At 46.2% G+C, this 25,471-nt stretch overlaps 1 protein-coding gene across 1 annotated transcript in view; it reads right to left on the bottom strand.

The window, feature by feature from the left end:
* SPOCK1 (SPARC (osteonectin), cwcv and kazal like domains proteoglycan 1) overlaps positions 1-25,471 on the bottom strand; it is a 416,328-nt gene that overhangs the window by 211,453 nt on the left and 179,404 nt on the right. Inside the window, exon 3 of the mRNA XM_004586431.2 lies at positions 20,664-20,709. Within this exon, the coding sequence (XP_004586488.1) occupies positions 20,664-20,709 (46 nt within the window). The remainder of the gene's footprint in view (positions 1-20,663; positions 20,710-25,471) is intronic.

Genomic DNA, 25,471 nt, shown 5'->3' with positions numbered 1-25,471 from the left:
CTACCCTCAAGGGAAGCTGTCCACGTGCACAGCAAAGGAACCCGGTCTATCAGACCTACAGTGAGGACTCCATTGGGCAAGGCTCTGTGTGCCTGCCAGCGCCTGGGCAGCCTTGACCCCACCAGCTGCTCTCTGCCACACCACTTTTGTTACCTTGGACTAGTTCCTTGCTATAGGAGAGCTAAAGACAAAATCTCCTGCAGAGGAGGGACATCAGACAGTCTCAAAAACTTTTGGGTATTACTTTTGTTGTTGTTGTTGTTTTGGTGATTTTACTACTTGCAATGTCCTGACAAAGTTTACCTAAATTAAGAGAAAACAGCTCATAGGAATAGGTCAATTTTTTAAAGCTATTATTTTAAACTCCGAGTGACACAAAACAATCCCTGTAAGGATTTAAACTGTTGTTACTGTTCACTTTTGTTTTTATTTGAAAGGCACAGAGGCACATCTTCCATCTGCTGCTTCACTTCCCAAATGCCTACAGCAGCCCAGACAAAGCCAGCATGAGGCCAAGAGCTAAGAACAAAGCCAGAATCTAACACATGGGAGTGGCGAGAACCCCAAGAACTTGAACCATCACCTATTGCCTCCCAGGAGTACATCAGCAGGAAGACGGAACTGGAAGCAGAGCCAGGACTTGAACCCAGGAACTCTGATATGGGGCACATGAATGCTAAGCAGCATCTTAAGCAGGTGCACCAAATGCCTTTCTCTTCCCCCAGGATTTCAATGAAGAGGCAATCCTTCTCTCATTTTCACCTCCAAACCCCACAACATGAAGAGCATATTCATGAACATGACTGCTCATTCCTCTAGAAATTAAAAATAAATATTACTGGTCTTAAACTTCTGAGTGAAAGATACTACAATTAATGGTAAACACATCATGTTTCATTAGGATTCTTGATGCCAGCATTAAACTAAATTAACGGTCTTTCCAACTTCACAGCCAAACTGAAAAGCAATTCTAGAAAAAAAAATTGGTTTCAGAAATGGAAACAACACACGGACACAAGCGCATCTCTGCTTTAACTTTCCGGAGCTCCACAAGGCCATTCCCAGGACTCACGTAACATATCTAAGAAATAATTACATTTCAAATGATTGTTAGGATGATTGTTGGCTCTAATCAATAGCTAGGACACAAGGCAAAGAGCACGTTAATTAAACACTCAATATTGGCCCCCTTAAAATGAAATCAGAACTGAGGGTAAAGCAAAGTACCAACAAGTTGGACTAGAAGGCAGCCATTATGATGCAGTGGGGTAGATACACCAGCGTGCGATACTGGTGCACTGGTTCAAATCCTGGCTGTTCTATTTCTTTTTTTTTTTAATTTATTTATTATTTTTAATTCATTAATTACATTGTATTATGTGACACAGTTTCATAGGTACTTGGATTCTCCCCACCCCTCCCCAAACCCTCCCACCATGGTGGATTCCTCCACCTTGTTGCATTACCACAGTTCAAGTTCAGTTGAGATTCCCCCATAGCAAGCATATACCAAACAGAGTCCAGCATCTTATTGTCCAGTTGTTCTATTTCTGAATCAGCATCCTGCTAATGATCTTGGGAGGCAACCAGTGATGACACAAGGACATTGGTCCCTGCAGCTCACATGGGAAACCTGGATGGAGGTCCAGGTTTCTGGATTTGGCTGCAGGTGAAAGACATTCTCTACCCCCCCTCTCTTTCTCTGTCTTGCAAATAAAGAAATACTACTTAAAAACATAAAAACTTGGAGGAATGGAAAAGATCAGAGAACCTTTGTAAACGCGCTTGATGGTTGTGGAATCTGATCATGGAGACATCAAGCAGCAGGGGTCTGGGGTGAGATGGCTGTGGTGTGAATGCAGCTATTCTGCATCAAAACTGCTGTGGTTTCATTCCAAACGCAACGTGGCTGGGAGAAGGGTGGATCTGCAAGAATTTGTGAGAATGTGCTGGCCAGGGCTGGAGTTCCCTCCTCACCTCTCTTGAACACATGCCTGCTTGCCCTTGCACCTATGCCCTGTATGAGTCTGACGCTGGGTGAGGCCCTTGCAGGATGTGGCCACCTGACCTTGGACTTCACATCCTGCAGGACTGTGAGTCAAAGCCAGTATCTTTTCTTTATAAATTACAAGCATGCATTTGTTTTTGTTTTTTAAAGTCCTCGAGGGAGCTTACCATACCTTACAATCTTCATTAAAAAGGGAACCTATGTTTTGGCAAGTTTGAAAATCACTGTCCTGCCATTTGTCTTTAAAGAACACAACCCACACTGGCAAACTGAAGACTGAGATGTCCAGCACTAAAGAAACCTCCTCAATGTCCCACCTTCTCTGATGCACACATGTGACCAGTGCCTATTCAGAGCAAAAGAGGCATCTTCAGCACAGACGTCTCCGTCCAGCCCTCATGGTCCACTACCTTCTAGTCAGCACATCCCATCAATACAGATTGACTCTCATTATTGACAAGCAGCAGAGTGGACACGCTTCAGGGTTCAAGGTGAACCTGATCAATATCTGAGTTCTCACTACAAGCTTCACCACTGTGTAAACTGAACACTGGAATTCTCTGAGTGGGAATGAGGGTCACGATTGACAGCAATGCTGCAAATCTCACAGTCTGTAAAGTGACCAGCAAGTTCCCCAAGTCCACTACTAAGGTCATTATGTGGCACATTCCTTACACTGAGCTAAAGTTGGCTCCTCTAGGACTATACCCACTGAGACTGGTTCCTCCTCGTGGCAAATAAAACATATCTTATCCCCTTCTATCCACCACTTTGACTTTTCCCAAATTGAACGTCCTTCATTCTTCCTTCTTTTCTTTGCATTTCATTGCCTCTCTCATTTCCATCCTGGCTACTCACTGCATTACTTCACTCAAGTTTGTTGGTCCTGACCAGCTCCCACGAAGACAACATGACTCTAGGGAATCAACACACATGGAGTCTGCAATGAGTGACCACTCCCTCCTACCACTCTAAAGCTCATTCTGGTACACACATTCAGCCTACAACTGTCCAGCATCATCACACCCAGATTCACAGTGACACAAGGGACAGTGGCAGCAAAGAAACAAGAAGCAGCTGGAAAACACAGACCAGGTTTCTGGTTGCTGCACTGAGTTGGGGCTCTCCTGCAACATGGTGGTGTCCAAGGTGAGTCCTTGCACCACTTAAGTGAGAAGTCCCATACCAGATTACTGAACCTCATAGCTGCGGGTGGAGCCCTGGATCAGCATTTTAACACACACACACCCTGGCATGTCCTAAGGAAATGCAGAAGTTGAAGGAACACATCCCGCATTGGGGATGAATTTAAAGGTAGGGCTCATGCAATCAGGAATGTGCAAATCTGTCTAAAGCCTGAAGAGGCAACAACCAGGCTACAGAGGAGATTATGGAGGGAAGAAAAATCATGGCAAGCCAAAGCCATGAACAAGTCAGAGAAAGACAGAGAAGTCTCAAGTGGCACCATGAGGAAGGGGTGGGGCAGGTGTTGTGAAAGGAAGCAAGCGATCAAAGCATGTACCTGGCGTGAGGCCAGTCACGAGCAGGTTGAGTTCTCACATCAAGGCCTGGAGGAGTCCCTTAGGGACTCCTGTCCAAGTCACCAGCACACACAGGGTTTGGGCACCTGTGGTTGATACACCACCAGCCAGTCAGAAATTACAACTCTGTTCCAGGGAGAACTCCCATCAGTCTCTATGGAATAAAAGACAATTGCATACTGTCTTCCCAATCTCCCTTCTGCTTATTTATCCACAACAGAGCAGAAGGCAGAAAACATAAGCTACACCCTTGGTGGACTCCAGACACAGCCTCCACTTCAAAAAGAGCTAATGTTTTTCATTTTTTTGAAATAAAAAGTTCTGTCTTAATTCTTCTACTTTTCCAACACACAACTTGGAGGGTAAAGACTGGCTGCCAGGGTCAACACACTGCACCATTCACTACACTTGCATTCTCATCACCAAGTGAGAACATATAGAAGTGTACAATTTCTGAGCCTTCTTCATCTTTGCACCTAAGTCCCTGTGAGTATAAAGCCTTAATGTATTCTCTAATAACTCTATGTCTGGGTTTCAAAACCACTCATTCATTCCATTAGGCAACATTCACTGAGCCGGGGTCAGAGACGTGAGCAGCATACTCCCCTGTCCTTAGAGCTCATTTTCTTCAATGCCTAGTTCGGTAACCAGCCATGAAACTGAAGAAAGCCGCAGGCTCCTTCAAAACCACTGACCCACTGTTCTCCAGCATGGGGCAGAAGAAACTTAACAATTCTGAGACAACTAATAACGCAAGATGGTCTGCTGGGTAGTCACGTTTCACAGCTCAGAAGATAGCTCTGGGCCAAAAGCCTGGCTCCCCCGTTCGCTCACTCTGTCACCTTGTACATCTCTGAATCTCCCTTGCTCATTAGAATGCAAGCATGAGGAGGGTTCCTGCCCTCTGTGCCCACTGTGCATCGTCAATGATCAGAATCATGAGAAAGGCTCAGGCCAGGTTCAGGATGGAGTCAGAGCATAGTGTGAGCAGAAGCTTAGAAACAGCCAATGACAATGGACATCAAAGGGCACTGATGGTGAAAGACACTAATGGACGCGTGAGAGGAAGCTGTCAGTGACCCTTCCTTGAACTTCCGCCTGCACAAACTGTGGTTGGGTGCCCCTCAGACAAGTCCAGCCAGGCAGCTCCCACACAGGTTTCTCGTGTTCTTAAAGACAAGGAGACTTAGTAGAAATCAAACACCATAATGTGTTCTGCAACCCCAAACCTTAGTGTTACCGGACTAATTATCTCTTCTGAAAGTGAACAACAGATCACCTCCTTCCTCACCAAAGATCAGACTCCAGACAGCTGACAACGTCAGTGAAAGGGGTGGGGACCCACTTCACCACCAGCAGTGCTGCTCTTTGTGGGCATTCTTGGCTCAGATCACTTGTTTGGAATTTGATGGAAGAAAAGTAGCACTGTGTCAAAAAAGGCACACTTCCTTTAATGCATTTGCTTCACATCTAGGAACATATCCTACAGAAATACTGAGAGATGCCTGACAGATTTAATTACAGTATATTTAAGAAACATCTTTGGTTAAAAACTAAAAACTGAAAATAAATCTAACAACAGGAACATGGCAAACTCAGTAACAGAACCTCAAGAGTACAATGAACAAAACACCACACATAAAAATCATGTACTCATGGCCTAGCCGATTGGTGACGTCTCTATGATGTATTACAAACAAAAAGTATACAGTTACGAGTACGTAGTCACACTCGCTCCTATCGTCTCAGTCAACTTACAGATTACACAAGAAGGTGCTAACAGTGGTTATCCATGGGAAAAATTAGGCAACAGAAGGAAATGAGAGGATCGATCACACACACACACACACACACACACACACACACACACACAGAGTAATAACCCAAACTGCCCAGACTTTGCCAGACATCCTCAAAGCTACAATTCCCCATGCAGAACCACTACACCAAGAGCACAAAGGGTGACCTGAACATTAGTGTGACTTCATAGGCAGAAGAGCTGAGTTTCAATCCTGTTGGCCACCACAGCTACTGGATGGCATGTGGCAAGGTCCTCTTCTACTTCTTATGAAAAAAAAAATTGTGAGGTTCACAGTTGAAATGTTTAAGTGACAACAAACCAGGGTCTTAAATAGTTCCTCATTCCCTTCCAAAGCCCACTCCTCATAGCCAATTGATCACCGTGCGGCAAGCACGCAGATACTTTACAGGCAAATGCAAGCATGCTTCAGATATATACACAAGCAGAGTCATTCAGACACACTTTTTATAATTATAATTGTGATTGTTTTCCCAGATGACTACATACAAAGTTTCTCAACCCTTTTATATGCTGCTGAGTGTGGTATTCTCAGGACATGAACCTAGTATCCCAGCTGTACAGATACCGTATTCTCTGCACAGAGCTATCCTTAATGCTAGTTAAAACTGAGTTGTGTTGTCTATAGCTGTGCAGAAGACACACATCTTTTAAGGGGATTAACAGTGCTGGCATATGATAAATCTATAACAAATGATCATTATTATTTATACAACAACTATTAACTATGCATTTCCCTTGCGTGCAGCCCTAGGATGCACCCCGGAAAAAAACAAAATGCATACAACAGATACCTCTTCCCAAGGATGTCGAAAGTCTTGACAAAGAAGCAAACAGAAACTGAGTCTTCATAAGCCTTCAATTACAACTGTGAAATAATTCAACAGTGTAGACTCCTGGGAGAGGGTAGCCTCATCTAGCCTATGGTTATCAGGGCAGGTGCCCTTGAGAGAATGCAACATGAACTGACACATCCAAAATGAGTTGGACAGGCCATGTGGAAGGAGCCAGGAACTCACCAAGCTGGGGGATGATGAGTGCAGGCCCTGGGGCAGGGATAATGGTGAGCCATGCTGTCAGTATGATTGCATCAAAGCTCTTAAAACAAGAGCCAAACAGCTAAGACATCAGAGGCACAGAGTGGCCTTCTTAATTGCAATTCTACCTCTCCCCCCAGACTCTGTGGGAAGTCTTACACTATCAAGACTATTTCCCAATCAGCACATTTGAAAACCAAATTCATGGAGAAAGCCACCGCTCTTGGGAAAATGGATCATGGGGAGAACAGAGAAGCAGAGAGAGGATTTGGGAGGCAGTTAGTCCACTGGCCGCCACTGTCACCTCAGCTGCCTCCTTGCCCAGATCCCTCAGTCTGGATGCCCCCTTCCTTCTCCCCCTGGGGAACCCTTGCCAACGCACCCTAGATGGAAACATTAGCCTCACACTTGGCAAACACAGAGTAATCCTGCTTTCTATGGGAATTGCAGGGGCCTTCACTGTCTGAGACGGCACTGTAAACCACACTTCACGCAGCCTGCCCTGCAGATGTCTGCAGCAACCCAGCTCACTCAGGTGGCAGGAATGTACAAGTGTGTGTCCTCTGGAGCTGTGGTCTGGGACATGTGAATGTGGTCCCACGCTTTACAGCCGGATAGCAGCGGGATTTCCTTGAGGGCAAGGAGCAGGCTTAGGGACTCCTCCAGGCCTTCCATGGATGCTCTTTAAAGAGAACGGCTTCCCTTCCACCTACCCTCACTCAGGCAGAAAAACTTTTTTAGGCAGTCTCCCAGAGCCGCACAGACCTAACTCCATCTCTCTATAGAGCTGTCTTCTCAGAGAACTGTAAGAACTTGAGGATCAACGGCTCCCCCATCCCTCTCCAGGGCTCAGCTTCCTCCCCAGTGGACCAGCCACGGGACTTCCCAGCCTCACCTGTGCACATCCCAGGGATGACAGCTCATCTCCATGCAGCGTGGGCTGAACCACAGTCCGGCTCACCACAGCTCCTACCCAGAGTCTTCCTTTGGAGTTGAAGAGAACCCTCAATAAACAACCTGCCCATGAGCACCCCACTACAGTGACGCCATCTGGAAGGCTCTAAGATCCCAGGTCCCATGCTGGAGCCCACAGAGGCCAGCACATAGAGCTCCTTGCTCAACTGTGCACAGAGCACCTCTGGCCATTCCTAGATGAGAATGTCCGTGTGCTGCCTTGAAAGCAGAGTGATGAGAGCTTGGTCCTCATCTGACAGTGCCCTGCCACCAGCCCTCACTAGGAGCCTCTCCTCTTGTCTCGTCACTAGGAGAAAGCATAAGACAGACCTCATGAACAGCTGAAATCGTAAGTATTATCAGATGCCTGCCAGCACATATGTGGCTTCCATCCAAAAATTACGTTTTTTTCCAAATCATTTTTTTCCAAGTAATTTATCATAGCAGGGTCACCAAGAACAGACGTGGCTTAAAATGAAGTATTTTCTGAGTTTCTCCTGATATTTTTTTCCTGACTTCTTGGGAAAAAAAAAAAACTGGAAAAAAAGAAACTGATGCACTATGTCAGTGTGGCCAAAATCTTCCGTAAGCAGCCCTTTCTGTGGTCGAGAGTCAGTTGTGAGTTGCACTTTACTTCTGCCCCTTCAAAGACAGCCAATCATGCTGATGGTTTGTTAGTAAATGAGAATTTGACACAAAATTCACTATGCCTTTGGCCATGTCTATAAACTAAATGCAGATTTATTTTACCAAGGATATCAGTAGCTGCAGAAGCTGGTGTTGTATCACAGTGAGCTAAGTGGCCACTTGGAATGCTCAGAGTTCATCCTGGAACATCGGTTCAAGTGCTAACTGCTCTACTTCCAATCTAGCTTCCTGTTAATATGTCTAGGAAAGCAGCAGAAAATGGGCCCGATACTTGGGGCCCTGCCCCCCAAGTGGAAAATCAGGATGGAGTTCAAGTTTCACCTTGGCCCAGATGTGGTTGCCACAGTAATTTGGGGAGTAACCTGCAAATGCAAGAGTTCTTTGCCCCTCTCTCCCACTCTGCCTTTCTAACAAATAAAGCAAGCTTTGTTTTTGAGAATGTGCTGCACACATTTGAGAAGTGGAGGTCCAGATGTGCATGGCTGTCTGCAGACCCTCATTACACCATGACACCTCATGCATCGCCACAGCCCACCTGAAAGGAAGAACGGGGATGCTCAGCATCTCCCACTGGCCCACAGCCTTGACTGGCCATGGGCTCAGCGTGGAGGAAGGTGATCATGCTCCAGGTATTGAGCTTCTGAATTCTAAAAGCCTACCAAGGAGACTGGCTTGGCCTGCCACTCAGCTTCCACACTGCCTTTTGCTGAACTGGAATAGGGAAAAGAAATTTTTAGAAAAGGACTGTCAGCCTAGCATGCATTTGGTTCCAGGTCTGCGAACAGCTGAGCGACATCCCCAGCAGGATCCTGCAGGGAAACCGAGCACTCGCAGGCCCATGGCGATGACAGGAGGAGAACGGGGAGCGCTGAATGCCCGTCTCGGAGCAAGGAAGGGAAGGCAGACACAGCAGAGCATGCTGCCAGACCTGCATTCGCAGGGGCCTGGGCAAGTTCAGGGCTAAGATGTGACAGACAATTTTGCAGGCTCAAAGACAATTTCTCACCAGCTGAAGATCTTCTGCCCAAATGGCAGTCACAAATGGTGTCTTCCACCTTCTCCATCTCACTGCAGTCAGACCACTGTTACAGCAGGGCCAAAGGGAAGAAGCAGTACTGCCTACCCACCCTTGATGCTCTAGCACATACACAGGTCCCAACCTCTATGGAGCAGCTGTCCTGGCCAGGCCACCATCATTAAGGCACTCCCTAGACCCTGCAGAAGCTGCTCATGGCTGTGCTTGCCAGATTAAGTAGACTGGGGCTCAGGGACCATACCATACCACACACGAGTGTGTGCACTCACACACATGTGTGCGTGTATATATAAAATGGTAGGCTCCACCTTCCTCTCCTGCAGCCAAGGAAAACATGACCTGGTGAGCAGGCTGGGAGGCCATGCAGGAGATGGCAGCAGTGACCCAGTTCCCACTGGCGGGCCTGCAAGTTTGTTCCAGTTGACTTTGTACATTCTAGAAAATGGTGACTTCCACTCTGGCCACCTGCCCCCAGCTCCAGGGGTGCTGCCTCTATCGACCGTAGGTCTCCCTTCCCCAACCCTTGTGATGATCTTGCTACCGGGTCCCCAAGGACTCAGGGTATATCCAGCATAGGCAGCCAGCCGACAGGTACTTCCAAGAGCCCCTGGCTTCCCTCCAAAACAGTGGTAGAAACACACAGAATCCTTTTGGAGAACTCATTTTTTAAGGACTGAGTTGGCAATACTGAAGGATCCACAGGCCTGTGCCTCCACACCAGAGAACCACTGAATGAAACCCAACACAAATTCCTTCGGCAACATGGAGCACTGCTTGCCCTGAAGTGAAGGTAGGATATACAGCAACTGCTTCCCTTCCAACCAGTCTGGAGCAAGCCAAGGGCCTGTCCGGTGTCCTCCAGCCCATTAGCCCATCCTCAGATGAGCTTACTCACAACTGCTCTCTGGAGTAGATGCTAGTCTGGCACAGACCCTGCCATGCCCTGGACTGTGGTGCCAAGCAAAACTTGCTACTATTGATCACCAATCACTGCTCTAAGGCTGCTTCCAGGGGTCCACCTGAGGAGTCCTGAGAGAAATGTGGGTTGTATACTAAAGAACATGGATTCCCTCCCAGGTCCCGTGGTGAGATCCCAGGCTCCCAGCGATGGGATTTGGTGGCAAAGCCTTTGAGAGAGAGTAGGTCACGGGAGTAGAGCCTCCTGCAAGTGTCAGTGTCCTTAAAAGAAGGATCCCAGAGAACTACCAGGTTGTCTTTTCTTCACATTCTCTCCAGGTGAAGACAAAAGGAGAAAGTGGCCACCTGCCACCTAGAGGGACAAACTCACCAGAACCCAAGTGCACTGGCACCTTGGTCTCAGATACATAACCTTCACAAACTGCACAAAATTAATCCAGCTCTACAAACCACCTGGCTGGCAGCATGGTGGCCACACAGCCCACACTGCCTGCTATGGGAAACCTCAGCTGATTCCACCCTCCAGCCCAGAGTCGCCAGCTGTCTGGCTCCAGAAAGATGCCCAGGCCACTGCTTCTCCAGTTCTTCACGTGAGCGTGGCCAGCCCCTCACCAGGCGCCTGCTCTCAGGGACCCTCCACCATGTGCAGCAGATTTTATTCACTATCTCACTCAGCGCTCCCTGAGGAAGGGCACCAAACACACTCCTCATCACATCCCTGGGGTTGTGACAACGTGCTCGATAAGCCCACCCTCTGACGGGGTACATGGGCACCTGGGGACCTGGGAACATCTTTCCCACGCTCAGACTCCAACAGAAAGCATCCAAGCTCCACTTGCTGCTGAAGTTCTCACCTTTACAGACGCCATCATAGCAAGCTCGGCTCTGGAGTTTCATGGGCTCCCTGTGTAGCATGTGTAACAACTGTAAGGAAACCAGCCTCAGTGTAGCCAAGTGTGCGTGTAGGGAAGAACCATGAGTTGAATCCCCGTCTGTGAGACCACAGAGCTCAGGGCCAGTGCAGTACTCCACAGCGCCTTCCATCACCCGTGGTGCCTAAGGGAGTGGCGAACATGTAACGTGTCTCTGGCCACAACTGTCACGCAACACGCATGCCGGCTGTGGCTGATGTGGGCAGCTTGTTTTCCATCAGCTTTCTCCTTGCAGTGGAGATCCTATCAACTACTCTCTACTCTCAAATAAGGGGAATTTGCACAGTCAATCTTCAGCAACTTTAAAATTCAGCTGACATTTTTTTTTTCTCCTATTGAGAATTTTTCCCAAAACAAGGCTGATTCACCAGGACCTAACAAACACAACATAATTAATTCAGGGGTTATTGTTCTGGCAGGTAAACAGCAGCAAAGATTTCTCTTTCCCCTTTCATAAAATAGACACCACATTTTATGAGGAAGGGTCATAAACACTGCTTCACAATGGAGCTGTTCCTGCTGATAGGCCCTATTAGACTGCGTGAACAGAAAACCACTGAGCCCCATAATCGCAGGGGGCATTTCACTGTCCTTGCTGATTGTCTATTATTTCATCCAAAGGGAGGGACACAATCCAGAATGGCTTTACTCCTTGGCTCTAGGAATCAGGGTCCTGGGAGAGCTTTTTCCAGAAGCCAGGACAAACACTCACAGGGCTGCTCATGTCTGTGGAGAAAAGAACTGCACAGATGCACCTGCCACAGTTCAGCAAGCCAAGAAGCAAACAAGGGTCGCAAGGACACAGCACACACCAGTGCCCACGCCCTGTGCAGGGTCGCAAGGACACAGCACACACCAGTGCCCACGCCCTGTGCAGGCACCACCCCTTTCACTTAATACCAACGCTCCACAACACAGCTGCTCCAATTAGTCCCGTTGGACAGATGAAAAAATGAAGCTAGATAAGCCAAATCATTGAAATGCAGGGAGCTAATGGGGAGCCTCTCTGGGAACTCAAGCCCTTTAAATTCTTGGCTTTTCCTTCTCAGTGGGTGTTGTTACACAGCGTTGTGTGCCAAGAGAAAGTAACTCCCACATTTTGATCTTTTTGACTTTGTATTTTGGGTCTTGCCCCCCACCTGATGGTGAAAAGACCCACTTAATCGCATTGCTTTTGACTCAAGTTCTGTTCACGCCTCATTGCTTGCACTGCAACCTCCGGAGTCACAGCAACATGCATCAAGTTTTTCATTTCTTCTTTCCTTCAGAAGAGGACAGAAAACTGCTGCCTGAAATGAGCAGGTGCCAAGGGTTTCAGGTCCAGAAATGGGCAAACTCAAGTCTGGAAAGCCTTGAGGACTTGCCCAACACTGCCCATCTTAACAAGGGGGCAAGCCATGCCCCACACCATTCAGGCACAGGCGGCAGCTCAGCTGAAGAATCAGTGTGGTCAGCAACGCCAAGAAAAAGCAGCCCCGGCAAGAAGAGAAGTGGACAACACGAACATCCTTCCATGAGCGAACAAAAGAGCTAGCAAGGAAGACAGGAAACCTCCAAAAATATTGAGAGGAAATAGGCTAAAGTGGGTAACTAATTTCTATTGTAAAACAAGTATCTGCAGACAGGCGCCTAAACTCTTAAAGTATAAGGAAACCGGCAGAAAAGCAAAATCAAGGCACGGTCACCCTGAGAGAAAATAAAATGGAAAAGAAGACCAAGAAGGGACCTAGGGGATTTCAATCTTATATCTGATGTTTTCTTCCTTTAAAATAAGCAAGCAAAGGCAGCCCAAGATGAAAGAGAAAAACTTTAACTTGATCTAACTTCAAAGCAGAGAGGCCAAGTTAAAGCAGGAGTGCGCCCACATTTCTCTTAATAGTTTTCTGTTTCTTCCCTGGCAGAACTGGCTCACAATGTTTAAAAATCAACATTCCAAGTTTTTAGAATAGTAACTATTTTAAGGACACAATCTAGAAACAGAAAAAGAGAAAGAGACAGCAGTGGCAGAGAGGCTGATTTTCTTTTTTTTTTTTTTTTTTTACTTATTTATTATTTAACTTCAGTAATTATTGAACTTGACGGGACAATAAGATGCTGGACTCTATGTTTGGTATACGCTTGCAATGGGGAAATCTCAACTGAACTTGAGAGGCTGATTTTCGATGGAGTGGGATCAGGACGGCCAGGGTAGGAGGTGGCTTCCTGCCAGGGACGGCCATTTGTGGCTTAGGCGAAAGCACATTGTTTGAGTCTGGAAGAAAAGTCAAGGTAAGAGGGAGAAACAAGGAGGGAACAGGGGAGAACAGTTAAGATGCTTCCCATAGTCCAGGCTAGCTGCCTCTGCAAGCCGGCAGCTCCAGGGATCAGAACAGATCATTGCAAAACTGGAAAACCTCAAGGCCCTATGAATGCAAAACGGAGGCTCTTTCCAGAGTGAGGTTAAACTCCACATCAAGAGGAAAGCTATAGGGACTTCAGGTATCTACTAATATCATGTAACATCTTAGATTAACCTTGAGGTGGGGAAAAATCCTCCTAATGCATGATTTTAGAAGCCAAAATCATGACTCATCCACCCATTGAGACTCGGGCAATGCACAGAGCTGCAGTAAGCCGCCAGGCAGAGGGTCCATGCTGATACACTCTCCCTCTGTGAAGTAGTCAAAGTCTTCAGCCAGAATGTGAGCTTGCTGGGCTCTGGGGGTATGCTGGAAGGCAAAGGGCAGGGTATGCTGGAAGGCTAAGGGCAGGGTATGCTGGAAGGCAAAGGGCAGGGCTGTGGTTCTTTTTCCCTATTCAGGTAAACAGCAAGTGTGAGTGGGGCCCCTGACTTCCTCAGCTGCCTTTCAATCTGAAGATCAATTTCTCCAAGTTCGTATTCTGCTTTGAAGATCGCTGGCATCCCCAAGGTTCAGCTGCAGCCAGGTAGCCTGGGAAGACATGTCTGGGAGGCATTCCAGAGGAAAACTCACTCTCCCTGAAGCAAGGCCTGCTCACATGGTCTGAAGTATTCCCTCACTGCACTCATCGAATTGTCTCAGAAGACAGAAAGCCCCCATGTGTCGAATCTCCAGCCACTTCTCTTAAAACAACTTGCTTCATCACATGGGACCTCACGCCCAGTGCATACATGGGCTCCCCCCCCCCGAGTGGACAAAGACATGGCACAGAGCCTAAGTTCACCTGTGTACCATTCCTGACGAATCCTCATGTAACCAGTACTCTATGCCAAAGTGATGGAGCAGCTATAGACAAATTATCTCCCTAAGTGTCCCCAAAGGCAGTAGCACACCTCTAATCAACCAAAGTCTTGTGAATAAATTTCAACTTTCATTTTCAAGAAGGATTTGTTGAAAAAGTTTTGCAAAGACATGTCAGAATTCACTTTGCTTCCCATTGACCACCCCACTAAGATACCCAACATCTATGTTTTGCTTTTTTTTTTTTTACAACAGTGTTTATTTACTGTTTACTTAATAAGTAAACTTACCCTCTCAGCCCTTTGACTAAACCCGCCCAAGGGGTTGGAGCACCTCTGTGACTACATCTTTGTGGCAGCCCAGAAGGCGCCTTGGCAGCCAGGGGAGCTTGCACAGACCAAAGGCACAACCTGAGGCAGAGTAGCAGAGTCCCAAAACTTCTCTCGACTACAAGCAAACTACGTAACTGGTACAAGCCCTGGCATCCTGACAATTTCCCAGCTATGCACAATATCTCCTCTCTCCCCCAGTATCCACAGGCCCTCATTCTGGACCCCCACACTCATCTACATCTGTATCAGACCTTGGCTGGAGATCCTGGGATTGACAAATGGGAGTGTCCCACAAAGTCTTCCCCTACACTGTCCTTATTAGCCAGGACAGGGGGCTGGAATGTCAGAGATTTGGTAACTTTACATTATAAATTCTCCTATCATGAGGCTAAACCGCTGTGGACCCAAAGATGGAAGCATGCAGGAAACCACAATAGCATCCGCCTGGAGTCAAACAGGTTAGGGTCAGTTTGGTCTGGAGAGTTTTAGAACATCACAGCTCTGAGACTGAAGGAAGAGACAGAAGCCCCCAGGAAGAGAAGGTGCTGGCAAAGGCCAGGCTACAGGCTCAAGCCGGAGCTATGGAGCACTGCTGCATGACAGGCACACTGGCTTCATCCTTCTTCATCCTTGGAAGTACTACTGTTCCTGCCATCTCCAGCTGGGAAGACTCAACCACAGAAGTGAAGCCACCTTTCCAGAATCACACAGCTAGTAACAAACAAGTTATCAGCTGGAGAGCCTGTGAACTGGAGAATCAAACTCCAAAGCCCAAGAGCCCAGATCCCACTTCACAAAGCTTATCCCATAAGACTCTGTTTCTCTTACACTTGGTGTGCATGAAGTCAAAGGCCAACTGGGAGAAAGAATAAATAAAAGAGGTTCTCTCTGCACTGCTCAAGAGCAACAGATTCTCTCCAAAAGAAACTGTGGGTGTCCCACAGCCACCTGAACAGGGACTGCCACCCTGGGAAGGATGGACCAGCTTCCACACTGAGAGACAGTTAAATTTCTACATGGGCTCAGGCTTTTGAGGGGCAGCTGTGGGGAGCGGGAGACAGGGCAAAGCAGCGGAAATGACAGAAACCTCTGGAATTGCCCAGAGCGTGACAGCCTCAGCCAACTCAGGGCCTCCACTTTGCCTGCCCACGCAACATAGGAAACCCATTTGTGCTGATCCAGAGCTGTCTCGCCTCTCTCTCTGCAAGGCATCTTTCTTTGTCAACTTCACAGAGGAAATTTCTCACCTGAGTGAATCATTGTTCCCTTCAGTTAGGAACTCCTGTCTGTCCCTTCAGTGAGATGATGTGACATGAAATCATTACAAGCAAAAAAAGGAAATATGACGTTCCCCTAATCTCATCTAACATCCTTCTCAGAAAAGACTGAGGTGGATGGCTGTTATACCCCTCTGGCAGAAGCAGGAGAGGTTCTCTTCCAGAGAACCCAGTGAAGATACATGCAGGCTTGTCACAGAGCGTGCCAGCAAGGCCTTGTCTGCTCACAGCCTCACAGGCAAGCCCATGACACTGTGCACGGCTGCCTACGGTCCTGTTGGGCAGAGTTCAGTAAATGTGCTAAAACACAGAGAGTAGCTACTATTTCAAGAATATTTTCTTTAAAGACTTCTTCATTTAAAAGTGAGAGGAGGAAGACATCTTCCATCTAGTGGCTCACTCCCTAAGTAGCCACAATGGTGGGGGTTGGGCCAGCTGAAGCATGTCTCCCACATGAGCGGCAGGGACTCAAGCACATGAGACATGTTACACTGCTTTCCCAGGCAATTAACAGGGAGCAGGACTGAAAGTGGAGCAGCCAAGACAAGAACTGGTACCTACGTGGGATGCCGGTGCTGCAGGCACCTCAGACTACTGCGCCCCAATGCCAGCTCCATGGATACCTGGAGTCTTCAAACTTTTCATGCCAACAGCTGGGGCAATGGGAAGCTTGGTGGCAGGGGCACATTTCAGAGGTCAAGTTACACAGGGACATTGCTCAGTCTCATCACCTGAGACTGAGCCCAGGGATTCAAGACCGTGAGCAGTCACACAGCAGTCCTACAGGGTGGCATCATCCAGCAAGTGCATCCCAGGAGCCCAGTCACAGCCCGTGAGTCACCAAATGGAATCCTCCCAGAGTCGGCCGTGCCACCGCCTTGTGTTATCTATAGCAACCTGGCTCTGATCATCTGACTATGCCACTTCACTCAAGCCCCGATACCAAAGTCCAGACCACTCAGACCGTGTGTTCTGAGAGGCCTACAGTGCGACTTGAGTTCAATAATCTACAGCAGGTCAATCTATAAGCTGGTAGTTCTGTGTGGTCTGTGAATAATGTGATCCCATCAGGTTCTCTTCACCCAGTCACTCTGCTTCCCTCCCTCAGCTCCAAGTTTCCTTGCTATGCTTTTATGATTGCAAATCAAGCTCTTGCTAAAATTAACTCCCTGAACTGAGGAAGTGATGCAGGCAACCCTACAGAGTCCTCTAACACAAAACTCAAATGGTCCTTCATCTCCCTGCCTGGCATCATCTTGATATTTGGTCTTGTCTTCAGGGTTTCTTCTCCAAGAACCCCAGATCCTGAAGGAAGACTAATTCTCACTTCCTTTGTCTCCCATAGATGGACTGCAGCCCACCTCACTGACTTCCAAATTCCCTGAACAGCATGCTATCGCCAGCCAATCCAAGCAAGGCCACAAGCACTACAGCTCAACCAGGGACTTGGACACAAGCTGACCCTCAGCTCTCAATGCAACTTCAATCTGGAAGAACCTTTAGCCCAAGTCCCTCAGGAAGCCCAGGTAGGAAGCAGTAGCTGCCTGGCAACTTGCTCTGCTCTTTACACAAAATTCTACTTTCTTCTTCCAACTCTGTATTACAACTTACAAGCATAATCAGTCTACATCATTTTCTCCAGCCAGTTTTGGTGGTATACTACCAATGATATGAGATCCCCCCACTGAGCCTTCCCTCTCTTGCTCTATGTTTTCAGCCCACACCACTCCCACCCCAGGCCAGCACGACTATGTCGACAAGTCTGAAGCTGCTTTCCAACATGTTCTATTTCTCTGAACTAAGTCTCCTCCAAGAGCAATGCCACCTTAACTGTGTTTGATTCTTTTTCAGCTTAGGGAGGGAAATGGCTTCTCTCTGCAACTGACAATTTCGTTCCTATTTTCTGCAAGATGGAGTGCTCTGCATCTTTTACACCCGTGGTTTATATTTTACCAAGTAGTGTCACTGCTGCTGTAGTAACCTCCCATTTTTACCGAGCAGTGCACAACATAACTGATGACATCTGCTGGGGCTGATGTTGTAAGTGAAGATTGTTTGCAATAGTGCCGGCCTATCCCCATGGCCACTGTACATGACCAGAAACAGCATTGATACCTCAACTACACAGCAGGGGCTACTCAGTGGAGGTCCTCAGTTGTACCTCATGAAGTCATTAGAATTTCAGGGCGCAGAAAGCCAAGCAGACACATGTTTCACGACTGCAGAGTTTAGTGGCAGACACACAGAGCAGGGCAGGGCTCTGACAGGTAGAATTGTCATCACTCTTGGGCAAAGGAAACCCCCTGTTTGGACGTTTTTCTGAAAAACCAGACTTCAATACTGTTTCTGGAGCTCAATATTTCTGTTCACCTCCAGAAACAAGTGAAGCGATCATTTATATCAGGTGGCACACTGCACCCACCTTCCAGTGTTCCCTTCTTCAATGAGCATTACCGTAAACAGAAACACCTTCCCTTAGTCAAGATTCTGTGTGTGTCTGCAAGCCTTGTGGATGAGAAAATATGATGTCTATTTAGTTAACGTTTGATGCTTGCTGGATGAGAACCTATCTTTGGTTCTGGGCTCAGCAGAAATTAGTTCACTGTGACTATCAGTCAAATTGCTTCCCAAACAGAAGGCAGAGAGTGCATTTATCAGACACGGACAGGGAATCCGTCACTCTGTGTCTGAGTGTCCCGTTTACCTTAGGTTTCATCCTTCAACAATGAAGTTTTAAAAATGGTGATCATTTTTTTTAAAAATCCTAAATGAAATTGTGAAAAAGTGAAATTAAAAGATAGTGCTTACTGGGGTTGGTGCTGTGTCACAGAAAGTTAAGACACCACTTTCAACACCAGCCTCCCTTATCCGAGCATTTCTAGCCTCAGCCGCCACACCCCACTACTGCGGCCGGAAAGGCGGCGAAAGATGGGCCAAGTGCATGCGAGGGAACTCCAGCCCCCTGACTTCTGTCTGGTCAAGAACAGACTGTTGAGGCCATCTGGGGAGTGAGTTTATGGATCAAAGATTCTGTGTTTTGTTTTTACTGCTAGTCTGCCTTTCAAATAAATAAACATTAAAACAAACAAACCAATTGGGTACCTTTTTTTGTTAAAGCAAAACAAAGTCTTCTCAAAATTCATAAAAATGCATATTACAAATTAAAAAATATGCACCGATTTCAAAACACATTTTTGCACCAAGATAAACTTATCTTACATTCGAGTTTCCACAAACTTTAAAAAATAACTTTGTACAGTCCAAGACAGATCCACCTAAGGAAAGCCTTCAGCGATACGCTACAGCCCCCCACACACAGCCCCCCCCACAGCCCCCCCACACAGCCCCCCCCACAGCCCCCCCCACAGCCCCCCCCACACACAGCCCCCCCCACACAGCCCCCCCACACACAGCCCCCCCTACACAGTCCCCCCCACACACAGCCCCCCAAACACACAGCCCCCCACACACACAGCCCCCCACACACAGTCCCCAACCTGGAGATTCACGCCCTTCCTCGCGCACACGCGTGCCCTGCCCGTGAACACACCCCACTACAACCGCGGTCTGGTTTATCTCCCACCTGCCCACTCCCAGCTACCCTACAACGAGCACCACAGCTCTTTCACTCTCTCCTCAGTATTTGGCTTGATGTTTACGCATATAGTGGAAGCTCAGTTAATGATTCAGAATTACTGAAAAAAGGCACATACAAACAAAAATGCCATATCAAGTATCAAAACAACGAGTTATATGCATATGTGGAAATTTTTAGAATTTTTTTTTTTGAGAGGCAAAGAGAAAGAAACAGAGTTCTTCGACCACCTGTTTTACCTCTCAGGACTGGGCTGGGTGGGCCAAAGTTTGGAGTTTAGGTTCAAAACAGGCCTCTCTCTTAGTTAGAAACCCACATATTTGGGCCACCACTACTGTCCCCCAGATTCTGCATTAGCAGAAAGTTCATCAGGAACTAGAATTAGGTATCCAATCCAGGTACTTGGGTGGGAAATGAGTCTTAACTTGTACTTTAACCACTAGAATAAATGCAGGATTTGCTCATGAGTGAACTCTAGTACAGAGGCACCGACCCATTATGGTACACAGGTAAGGGCTGCAAACGATGACCACACATCATTGCCTTGTTCTGGGTTGACCATCACACTCAGGCTACAGAACTAAGGCTCTCTCTCAGGAACATGAGCCCTCTGAGAGGGGGCAGGAAAATGTTTCCACTGGGTTCAGTCTTTGTTGACTGTATGCCCTTGAAGTACAGCCTGCCCACTATACTCCCCAGCAGCAGGCCCTACCAAGGAGCGGTCACATCTGGAACAATCGGGCAAGGTGGTCAGGTCCTCGCTGTGTTTGCAGGAGCTCGCAGAAATGAACTGTTAGTGATTTACCAAGGGCACCACATGGGGCTGCGTCTCTGCTTGCAGGGATGTGGGAAGGTCCCTAGGGAGTCAGGTTAACCCTGGGTGATCAGTGCATGCTCTCAGAAACAAGTTTCTAGCTGCAAATCATAAAGAAGTCATTTAACAAATAAAATATGAGCACCTTTCAACATCTGCTGGGACTGACCTGTTTCAAGAAAGAAAAGCTCCATATTGATGACTGATGTGAAATAAAGCATTCACAGGCAGAGGATTTAGCAAGCAGTTGAGTCTTACCACTCACCCACGGTTAGTCTGACAACCACTTCACTCTTTGTCCTTTTCTTAGAGCCAGTCAATGATGATACGGGTCAATTCAAAAGAAGTGTTTACATTTGTCCCAGACATAACCTCAAACAAATAATCAATGTGACAAAATAATTTCCATTGCGCTATCAATTTTGTCTTCAAAGTCAACAAATTAAGACCACCTGCTGACCTTGGTGGTAACATTAAGTCCACATGCAAGCAAAGAACATTTGGACAGCATTTCACCACAGATTGTACAACAGGAAATACTGCATCCTTTACCTTGGTCAAAGGGCTTGTTGGGATTCCAGTTTCTAAAGTAATCATCCTGGACAAGGAAAAAACAGAAAACAAAAGTTAGTTATGACGAAGTTTCTCATGTAACTGCATATAAAACATGCATATCTTCCCACTCCTAAAATACAAAATACTAACATCTTATAAAGCTTTCCCAAACAGGCATTAACATGCAATCAGAAATATTTGCTTTTCAGATGCTTGTCTTTTTTTTTTTTTTTTTTTTTTTATTTCATTTTTATTACAAAGTCAGATATACTGAGAGGAGGAGAGATAGAGAGGAAGTGGAGCTGCCGGGATTAGAACCAGCGGCCATATGGGATCAAGGCGAGGACCTTAGCCACTAGGCCACGCTGCCAAGCCCCAGATGCTTGTCTTTCAAACTGTATAAAGTAATGGTAATGTTAAAAAAAATCCCAAGATGGAAGCAGTGTTGCTCTTTCTGTTCTCACATACAAAACTAGACACCTGACGCTAGCAACAAGACTGGGTGATGTTGGCTGCTCTCACTTATGATTAAACTTCTGTGTTCATAACAGCTGATAATTTAACTGTCAACATTTCCTTTGCTTGAACACAAGTTTCCTGTGTGCACAGCCCCAGTTTTCCAACATGTACAAAACTTGTAAACAGGGGCCTGCTCAGAAGTTAGAAAGAACCACAGGAGCACGTTAAGCCAATACCGTTTGTTCTGAGTCGGGATTCTGAGAAAATCAAAGTGGGACAATATGTTTTTGTCACCATCATGTCTTTCATGCAAGAAGTCTGCACTGATTTGTACTCCATAGCCAGACTCTTTACGAGTCTGAACTGCAGAGTTAGCCCTTCGCTTTTCTTCTAAACACCCCTACCACTCTCTTCCCCGTTCAGCACACTTCAGCCCCACTGCTGCCTGACTCATAGGCAGATGGCAAAAACTCCGCTCAATTTGCAAGTAGAGGAAATTTCCTCTTGCACATCAACACCCTTCCATCTTTTAGGGCATTTGCCCATTTTCAGTGAATACCCAATTTACGTGCCTTGTTTCTTTTGGGTGGGCAGGTATTCTATATGTTGCAGATGGTGTGAAAAAGCTGTCCAAAAGGAAGTTTCAATTTCTTTTTTGGAGAAATTAATTTAAATCCAAGTGCACAATTAGTTTTAGTTATTGTCCATGGTATCTCCTGCCGCACTTTATCTCTGACACAATCTCCTGTGAATTTTATCAGCCTTCACATTGTTTTAATTACCTGGATTTGTTAGATCCTTGCTGAATTCACCTAAGCCCTTAAATAGATTATGGGCAACTAGATTTAGAGTAAAATCAGAACAAACTCTTGGCCAAGTGATTCCATTCTCCAGAGCATGAATAAACATGAACAACCTCCTCTGGGTGCTGGGGATTCAGGATTAAAACAGGTTTAACACCAAGGAATCGGGTCATTTTGCGCTGGCTTGTGTTTTATGAGATAGCTGCCCTTGGCATCCACCTATGGTTAGCAAGTGTACTGTGAGGTAGATATTCCCGAGAAAGGTCAAAATAATGTCTCGGCAATATGCCTCTTCATTTATTATTTTGAATAACAATTCCAATCTGGAATTGGGCTCTCTGAAACTTTGTAGTCACTGCTAAGTCATTTTTAAGTGAAAGCCTGGATAACAGACAGGAAACTTAGCATCTAACTTTCCAAGCTTGACAGCTAATGTACTCTTAGCCTCAGATAATTTTTTTTTTTTTAACCAACAGATCTGTTCTTCACAGGGGCAAGAGAAGTGACAAGTTGTGAATTCGTTCTCACGACTGAAGGGGAAAAGCAACAAACCATTCATCCTTCCAACAGTGGCCCATCAGCATTCCCGCCACATGTAGAGGACAGTCTCCTGTCTGGTGGCAAGGTGGAGTTTTGTGAAATCTTTTCCACTAAAATGTGCTGTGCTATTGCATGGAAGCCCTTGGAAATTATGGATGAGTATCTGACAGCGAAGGGTGGCAGCCAAAGACAAGTTCCTTTGCTGTAATTTCACATGCCACATTCTCTTTAATGTCAAAGAAGGGCTTCACGAAGTCTCAAGAACTACATATTCCCTAATGACTGCAACATACTTCATAAACTGGATAAAATCTGAAGCATTCTTCTGGACCTTGTCACTTTCCCAGGTTAACTATAATTGCCATTTTTACATATTTATTAGACGGGGGGGAATCACAAAGCTCCTAAAAGCTGATCTCTGCATTAGACTATTTAAAACCCACTGCAAATGTCATAATACTACCTAATTGATGCCACAATGTGAAAGTACACCTTGAGTCAAAACTCATTATGCACAATGAGTCCTTCAAATGGTCCCCTGCTCACAAGGCCAAGCAAAGAAGGAAAATTATCCTTTGTATCTGATTGCTTATGCTCTGCCTTAGGAAAAGTGGACTGCCAAAACAAAGACCAAGGAGCCAGAAGATTATAAAACCTTCGACATAGCACATTAAGCTGACAGGTGGACTGTGTGTGGTCCACGTCTCAGCCTCTCTGCTTCTGATCTAGCCTCCAGCTGATGTGTATCCTGGGAGGCAGCAGGTGATGGCCCAAGCACTTAGTCCCCTGCCACCAACACAGGAGACTTGGATGGAGTTTGGCTTGTGGCTTTGGCCTGACCCAGCCCAGGGCAGTGACAGGCATTTGAGGAACATGCCATCAGATGGAGGTGTGTGCTGGCATTCTTTTCCGATGGCTTTACCTTTCAAATAAACAAACTTAAGATAAAAATATTTTAATACATTTGGGAAGGCAGAAGAAGATGGCCCAAGAATTTGTACCCTTGCTACCCATGTGAGAGACCAAGATTAAATTCTTGGCTACTGGCTTCAGTATTTCCAGACCCACACGTGCCAGCCATTTTGAGAGTAAATCAATAAATGGCTCAAAGATCAGTCTCTGACTCTTTAATCCCCCCACCGGCTTCCTACCCTCTGTGTCAGCCACTCTTCCCTCAATATAAATTTTAAAATCTTTCTTTTAAATTCCCCAGGTACTACCACATTTTGGCTACAGCTGAAAAAAAAAAAAAACAACTGGCATACCAGGGGCACGATCAAGAAATAAGTGAAGTACTTGAGGCCCCTGAGGCCAATTATGGATTGGTCAGTGAACAACAGGGTGAATGGGTGGTCTTAGCAGCCATCACTGACATCAAGGTCAGAATATTAGCTGTCAGAGCACACACAGTCACCCTTCCATGTGTTTATACAGTCCTCTAAAAGTTCACAGAAAATGTGTTATGCAAAAAAATTGCCAATATTTCCATTGTTTGCACTAAAATAAAATTATACTTTAATTCCATTTTTTCCCTGTGAACTTTCTCCAGTTATCTAATTAAACAGTCCTCTAAGACAGAACTGGATGCTGTGAAACTTTTGCCATCTAATGAATTGTGCAAAAGAGTTTTAACTGTTAATGCTCAACTGTCTCAGAGAGACTGTTTTGATAAACACCCATAGGCAAGAAAATCTTTCAAGCAGATACATGCATATATAGCACATATTTTATTCTGCATGTAGTATATATTCACTAACATATAATATTAAAATGCACAAGAAAATTCTGCTCCAGAATTCATCGTCCCATGAAATATTTTAGTGTGTCAATACAAGAAACAATGGCAAAGTATTCTGGCTATAACTCTCTGGACAGAGCTCTTCATTATGAATGGCCATAAAACAACTGAGAATTCAACAGATTCAGTCCACTTTCCATAACAGAGAACTGAATTTTCTTTCATTGTGTCACAGTTCAAAAATGGCTGAGGCAATTTAGATCCAAAAATTCCTCCAAGGACATGCCTTTCAAGAGGTGCCTTTTTCAGCTCTAAGGCTGTTCACAACTCTAGAGAAGAGATGGAGTGGCAGAACCAGACCGAAGTCACTTTGGAAACCCAGCTCCCTTGAACACTGGTAATTAAGATAACTGTGTGATTCACTCTGCACCACAGAAGGTACAGGTCCACACTGAGATTACACGAAACAGGTATACTCTCCTTTACTTGTATTTTAGCTAACTACTTGAATTCTTCAGTCTTTATCTCAAGGTTAATTGGGAAAATACAAATTGTCAGCCTAGAACCACACAGATATGAACAGAAGGAAGCAAGGTGAAGTGACCGCAGGTAGCCACTCTGGGACCATTTGTGAGTTCACTGCAAATGAACATGGAAAGAAGGACCTCCAGGCAGGGTCAAGTGGGTTACACCTGGGTTTGTAGATCCCAGATGGACGCGCAGATCACTTCACCAAAGGCAAGAAGCTTTAGAAGGAGATGAAGGGACTGTGCTCTCCACAGCACTGAGCAAAAACTCCGTCAGTTCATGTTCATGCTTTTTGATTGCGGAGAATAGGTAGGAGGGCTGCTTGGTCAGAAGATTACCTCCAACATGAATGGAAGCCACCAAAAGGGAGGATTTCTAGGCAATGTTGGGTAAGGGTATTGTGTTTGCCATTTTAAAATTGCAAACCATGGAAAACTTCAATGATTGAGCTACTGCAAATTACAAAGCAACCCATTTACTGAGAAAGGAATTTGTTTTCCATGAAGCAACCTCAGTTTGGAGCTGTTTCTGCTTTCAACTCTGCACTGTGTTCCTGTTCACCCAGGCTCATTCTCCCCATCTCTGGGTGACTTTCCCTCAACAATGCTTTAAAGCACTCAGCCTATCTGACTGGTGAAAGTCAGACAGTGACTTGCAGCCTCTTGGTCTTCTATCCACAGACACCATTCTTGGAAACCCTTGCACCAGGGGCTGTGCATCAAGGTGCTTCCCTAAGT

Source organism: Ochotona princeps, chromosome 19, assembly GCF_030435755.1.
Source record: "Ochotona princeps isolate mOchPri1 chromosome 19, mOchPri1.hap1, whole genome shotgun sequence".
NCBI classification, from domain to species: Eukaryota; Metazoa; Chordata; class Mammalia; order Lagomorpha; family Ochotonidae; genus Ochotona; species Ochotona princeps.
The sequence above is the reverse complement of the archived record's forward strand: the minus strand, read 5'-3'. Positions and strand labels throughout refer to the sequence as shown.